This window comes from Engraulis encrasicolus, chromosome 8 (assembly GCF_034702125.1).
Source record: "Engraulis encrasicolus isolate BLACKSEA-1 chromosome 8, IST_EnEncr_1.0, whole genome shotgun sequence".
Lineage (NCBI taxonomy): Eukaryota > Metazoa > Chordata > Actinopteri > Clupeiformes > Engraulidae > Engraulis > Engraulis encrasicolus.
Window position 1 is genome coordinate 35,601,021 of NC_085864.1, and position 6,063 is coordinate 35,607,083.

General features: G+C 45.6%; 1 protein-coding gene across 1 annotated transcript in view; it reads right to left on the reverse strand.

The window, feature by feature from the left end:
* Positions 1 to 5,820, reverse strand: part of mmp23bb (matrix metallopeptidase 23bb) — a 23,388-nt gene extending 17,568 nt beyond the window's left edge. Inside the window, exons 1-3 of the mRNA XM_063205563.1 lie at positions 5,207 to 5,820; positions 3,272 to 3,426; positions 1,612 to 1,751 (exon numbers count right to left, since the gene is read on the reverse strand). Of these exons, the coding sequence (XP_063061633.1) occupies positions 1,612 to 1,751; positions 3,272 to 3,426; positions 5,207 to 5,299 (388 nt within the window). The 5' untranslated portion in view covers positions 5,300 to 5,820. The remainder of the gene's footprint in view (positions 1 to 1,611; positions 1,752 to 3,271; positions 3,427 to 5,206) is intronic.
* Between the last annotated feature and the right edge of the window lie 243 nt (positions 5,821 to 6,063).

A 6,063-nucleotide genomic window follows, 5' to 3' on the forward strand; every position in this document is an offset into this window, starting at 1 on the left:
AGTAAGCATCGTATGACGGTACATATTTTAAAATTAGAACACATGAAACAGTATTAAAATAGAACAAAAGTGAATTTTCAACATTTAAAGGCATATGTGTGAACCAAAAAATACACATAATCACTTAAAAACTCCAGATACATATGCAACCAAATCAATACAATTTTAATAACTTTTAATTGTGTCTGACGGTGTTGACAAAAAACAAGGTATGATCGGAGAAAAGCCTGATTTCTGAAAAAAATACATAATGGGGAGATTGGCCTTGTGCATTTCTGAAAAGCCAAGACCTTAGTCTACAAGGATATACCATATAATTTTGTAATTCACTTTGTTTTTTTCTGTCAACATTACAACCTGTTTTAGCCACTTTCTCAAGAATCAGTGATATGCAATCACAAAACTGCATTTATATGCACAAACAAAAGCACCCAAACACAGACCATTACATTACATTACACTTAGCGGACGCTTTTATCCAAAGCGACTTAGGTACAGGGTGGTTACAGTCCCTGGAGCAATGTGGATTTAGGTGCCTTGCTCAAGGGCACTTCAGCCATGGATGAAGGTGCTGGTAAGGGTGGGATTTGAACCTGCAACCCTCTGATCTAAACGCAATCACTCTAACCATTGAGCCATGCCTGCCCCATGGCTAACCACTAGCAGTCAGTGTGATTGAAGATGTAGTCATCTGAAAATAGATACTGTGCACATAAGCACACAGACACAAATATGCACATGAGCATCACCATACAAATGCATATGCGCGCACAAACAAGCACACAAACCACCAGGAAACAGCATGTGTGACTGAAGATGAAGAAATCTGAGAATAGATACGCACGAACACATGACACATACACACATGCATACAAATGCACCCATGTATGCACATTCGCGCATGCATTGCACACAACTGGGTCAAAGACGTGCAAAATGAAACTGTCATTCAGTGTAACGGATACCTTCTGCTGACTGTAACTGTAAAAAACATGAATCTTTTTATTTATCTAATTTTCCAGTGAATTCATGAAAGCCTCGGTTGTCATCCATTCACTTGAAACAATTTAAAAATCATGTTTTTTTTTACAGTTACAGTCAGCAGAAGGTATCCGTTACACTGAATGACAATTTCATTTTGCACGTCTTTGACCCAACTACACAAAAAGACACAGAGTGAAAGTGAAGCTGCCCCACTGTCTAGGTTTTCCACATCATCCTTCTTAGCCGCTACTCTGACACATAAAAAACATGACATAAACCAATATCATATTCAGGGAGCCAATAAAATGGCTAAATTTACATCCCCTCTATGTCTATAGTTTCAAGTCATCCATGATATCATCCCCTGGTCCCTCATCAATTACAATGCCAGCATTCATGTTGGCAAAAAACATACTTCCCAGAGTTTAGGATTTCAAACAATCTAAATAGATATAGAAATGCAATTGGATAAAAATGAGTTGAATTGAATAGTGGTTGGCGATTATTTACATCCATATTTAGGTTAAAGTAAAAAAATATCTTTTTAGAGACAGAAACCAGTCGTCGTGGATGGTACATAAATGAGCTACTGCAACTGTGTTCCATGTTGTGACGTTACGGACTCACCGATGACAATGTCAGCGCTCTTGTTGGGGTTGGTGATCTCGGTGAAGGAGAGGGGCGACACGTCACTCCATTTGGTGAAGGCGATGCTGATGGCCTTCCGCGTGTCCTCCTTGTTCAGGGTGTTGGGGAACTTCGTAATCCTTGTTGACAGCAAATCAAATATTGAAGTTATTTAGTGTTAGCCTGACATGGCTGCCTATTTCTATTCCTGTGTATTAAAATGGGCTGGCGTCGTCGTCAGGCTAATTTAGTGTTATTGGGGTTTAAAATGCATTGAGACATGGCACATTGTAGTTCACTGAGCGGCAATGACCAAGTTGTAATGCATTAATACCACTCTGTTAATACCACTCTGTGTAATGTCCTATTATTGTGAAGTGCTATGGCAGTTAAGTTTTTTGGTAACGCTTTACTTGACGCAGACATCATAGGTATGACATGACAGTGTTGTAACACAGTCATGGACGTGCCAAAAACATTATGTCCATGTCAAACATTTTATGACTGTTGTCACTAAGTGACATTCTGTTATGGTAAAGACAGCCTTACTAACAATGTCAACATTTCATAATTCTTTTATAACATTGACATGATGTTTATGACTCGTCCGTCACTGTGTCATGACACTATTATGACACTGTCATGTTGTATGCATGACGCTGGCGTCAAATACAGTTTAACCAGTTTTTAAACAAATTTTAAATCGTTCCATTGGCGAAACGGTGCACATGATGAGGCTACACAACAAGAAGTTTCCATCCCTTGCCTACCAATCTTTCTCCTTTCTCTTTTTCCACCAACCTCAACCAATCTCTGTATTTCTTTCTCTCTGCACAATCCTTTAAATGATATTTGACTGCTGCCTACAGTCAATTAAGCACGTGTGTTTTTATATCTCCGGCCACCTCCCAGTAGTCTGGTTGAGTTCGAGCTCGTTCTCAAAATAGCGCCCAATTCAAGTGCCCTCATTTATTACTCCTTTTCTCTCTCTCTCTCTACTCTTTCCCCCCTTTTTAGCCCCCACCCATTTCCTGTTCTCATCCATCTGAGTACAACATTGTCGTCCTCTCTCTAATTACCCATCCTTTCTTTCACATCCCTCTCTCTCTCTCTCATCCCTCTCTCTCTCTCTCTCTCCTCTCAGTCCTACTACACCCAGTTCCACTGCCACATCCTCACCCCTATGCCCACCCACTTACCCCCCTCCTCCATGCACCAACTCCCCTATGCCCACCCACTTACCCCCCTCCTCCATGCACCAACTCCCCTATGCCCACCCACTTACCCCCCTCCTCCATGCACCAACTCCCCTGTCTGTGTCTTTGTCCTTCCCCGACCTCAACCCCTGTACTTCTGCATCACAACAATCCCACCAACCACCCCCTCCCTCCCTCCCTCCCTCCCTCCCTCCAGCCCAACACACACACACACAGACACCAAACCACACACACACACACGCAAGCACACAGACACACACACAGACATACAGTACAGACACACACACACAGCCCCACGCCATCTCCCCACTCTCTCTCTCTCTGTCTCTCTCTCTCCACTCCTCCCTCTTCCCGTGCCCTCTCCGCAGCTCTCTCTCTGTCTCTCTCTCTCCACTCCTCCCTCCCTCCCTCTTCCCCTGCCCTCCTCTCCGCAGCTCCCTCACTTGTAGGTCAGGTTGAAGTGCTCCCACTTGTAGCCTAGGGGGTTGATGGCGTAGCGTTTGGCCCGGGGGCTCTTGGCCAGGGAGGCCACTCTGGAGCGCACGTCGGCCGGGGACCACACCTGGACGGCGGGCCGGGGCCCTCGCACCACCACCTCCTGGAGACACAGAGAGAAAGAAGATGGATGAGGGGAGGGAGGAGAGGGTGGACGAGAAGGGGAAGGCAAGGGGAGAGTAATGGGGGTGAGATATTTGGATGAGGGTGGTGGTGGTGGTGAGACACAGGGGAGAGAACAGAAGCAGAGAGAGAGAGAGAGAGAGAAAGAGAGAGAGAGAGAGAGAGAGAGAGAGAGAGAGAGAGAGAGAGAGAGAGAGAGAGAGAAAGAGAGGGAGACAGTATATTGGGTGGTCAGTATTTGGATGAGGATGATGGTGAGAGAAAAAAAGAGGGGAAAAAAGAGTGATAAAGAGAGAGAGAGAGCGAGAGAGAGAGAGAGATAGAGAGAGAGAGAGAGAGAGAGAGAGAGAGAGAGAGAGAGAGAGAGAGAGTGCGAGTTAAGAACAGTGTCTTGATGGGATGGAGCCAGTGAAAGAGAGAAATGGTTATGGTGAGGAGGGCTATAATAGAAGTCGGGAAGAAAGCGAGTTGGGGGAAGGTGAGGGAATTGGAGGGATGACGGGAAGGAGGAGGGGAGGAGGGGTTAAAAAATAATAAGAAGAAGAAGAAGAAGAAGAGGGGGGGGGCAATCCATCCTTTTTATTTGGACAGGCATCCTTTTTTACAAGGCGATCTCCTCGGCACAGCGGGGGGGAGCACTGAAGAGTGTCCGGGGGGAGACAGTAAAGAATATGAGAAATGGGTGCGATGACCTGCATTGAAGACGAGGCAGTATTGGAGAAGACAGCCCGCCGCCAAGCACGGCCAACGAGAAGCGACAGGGACAAGGGGATGAAGAGAGAGGGGGTACGAGAGTGCCTTTAACCCCCCACCCACACACACACACACCACACACACACACACACACACCACAGTGGTGAGAGTGGTGGTGGAGGAATGGGAAAGGAGGAAATGGAAAAAGAAAGCTAGAAACTGGTGCTGAAAATTGTGTTAGTTAGTGTAGATGTGTGTATGTGTGATTTTGTGTGTGTGTGTGGGGGGGGGGGGCAGCCCTTCCCTTATCCCCTTATCTTCACACACACACACACACACACACACACACACAAACACACTTCCCTGTCCTATATAAAGTTCTACAGCCATTTTACCTCTTGCTCTATTCATCCATCCATCCATCTCTCTCTCTCTCTTTTTCTCTCTCTCTCTGTCTCTCTCTCTCTCTCTCTCTCTCTCTCTCTCTCTCTCTCTCTCTCTCTCTCTCTCTCTCTCTCAGGCCCGAGATATCTGTCGCCCACATGTGAGGAGAAGTGCGGAACGCCTCACTCCCTGCCCCCCAGTGACCTTCAACACCTTCTCTTTCTCTCTCTCTTTCCCACCTCTTTACCACACTGGTCACTGTCTTCCCACTTATTATCCCGTAAGACCCCCAAGGCATAGAGCACTAGACAGAAAAAAAACTGTGAGAAAAAAAGTCAAGCAAGCATAAGGGTCTTGTATAACGTGCGTAAAACATGTATGGAAATACTGTTGAGAAATAAATAAAAACGTATTTGTCTTATGTGTCAGATATCATACCATATATTTCACCTGACTCCATAAACCAGTTTCTGGAAGAAAGCGAGAGTCCTGTATAACATGTGTGAAAAAACATAGAAATACTACCAAGGGAACCTCATTTATCTTGCGTCTGAGACAAGACAAGGCTCTGATCCATAATATCATGGTCCACTTCCTCTCTCTTCACTTCATTGAGCAGTTCCTGGAAAGACCTGCCTGTACATTGATATTTTGCAGTGCTGTGTTGTGCAAATTTCACTCACCATCTCTTTTCTCCACATTGGAAAGGCTCCAGCTCCATTCAGGAGCATCAGCGAGACAGACAGATGTATCAATCGCAAACAATTCCAACTCATCTCCAAAAAACATCAAACTCCAAAACTTCCCGTGAATTCCGTGCACATGCGTTTCTGGGGCTTATGATCTGCCGTTGGTTCTTCTTCAGAAATGCATCAGGGGATAGTTTCAAAAAGGGGGCAACGGGGAAAACTGCTGCGCTTGTTTTCCACCATGCGTAAACATGGTAATCAGTGCAATAAACTTTCCGATGACATTTGTTTACAAGTATATTTCCCAGAAGCGTCAGGCAGGCTGCACTTCAGCGCCCCACGCTGTTCCTCGGATCTGTGTGGAGCGCGGTGCTAGCGTACCGTACTCACTGTCTGGAATCCCAACTCCCGATGAGTTAAAGCTGAGTTAAGCATTTAAACGAGATACCCGAATCCCTGCTTTCCCCTATTCTGTAAAGTTGCGCGCGTAACGCACGCTTCCATTCTCAAAATTCAAGGTCGCCTCTTTCTTCCTTCCCGGGAGTCGTTCTCTGCACCCTTGCCTCCTGTAAACTTTTACTCCATCCGCCGCCACTAGACGGACCAGGTGTCCTGTTCCCGCGGGTACAGCCAGGAGCGGAGTGATGCATGGAGCACCGCCCAGACTGCTTTACAAAGACCATCTACCTCGCCGACCCAACTCCACCCCGTTCAGCCCCTCAATGAAGAATGACAGTACAGTTTTACAGCATTACATCCTTATAGTTTTAAGTCAGCAGTCAGTACGCACATTTATATTTTTAGAGGATTATATTTTATAGGCTTCAATTTCACTCCAAAATAGAACAGTC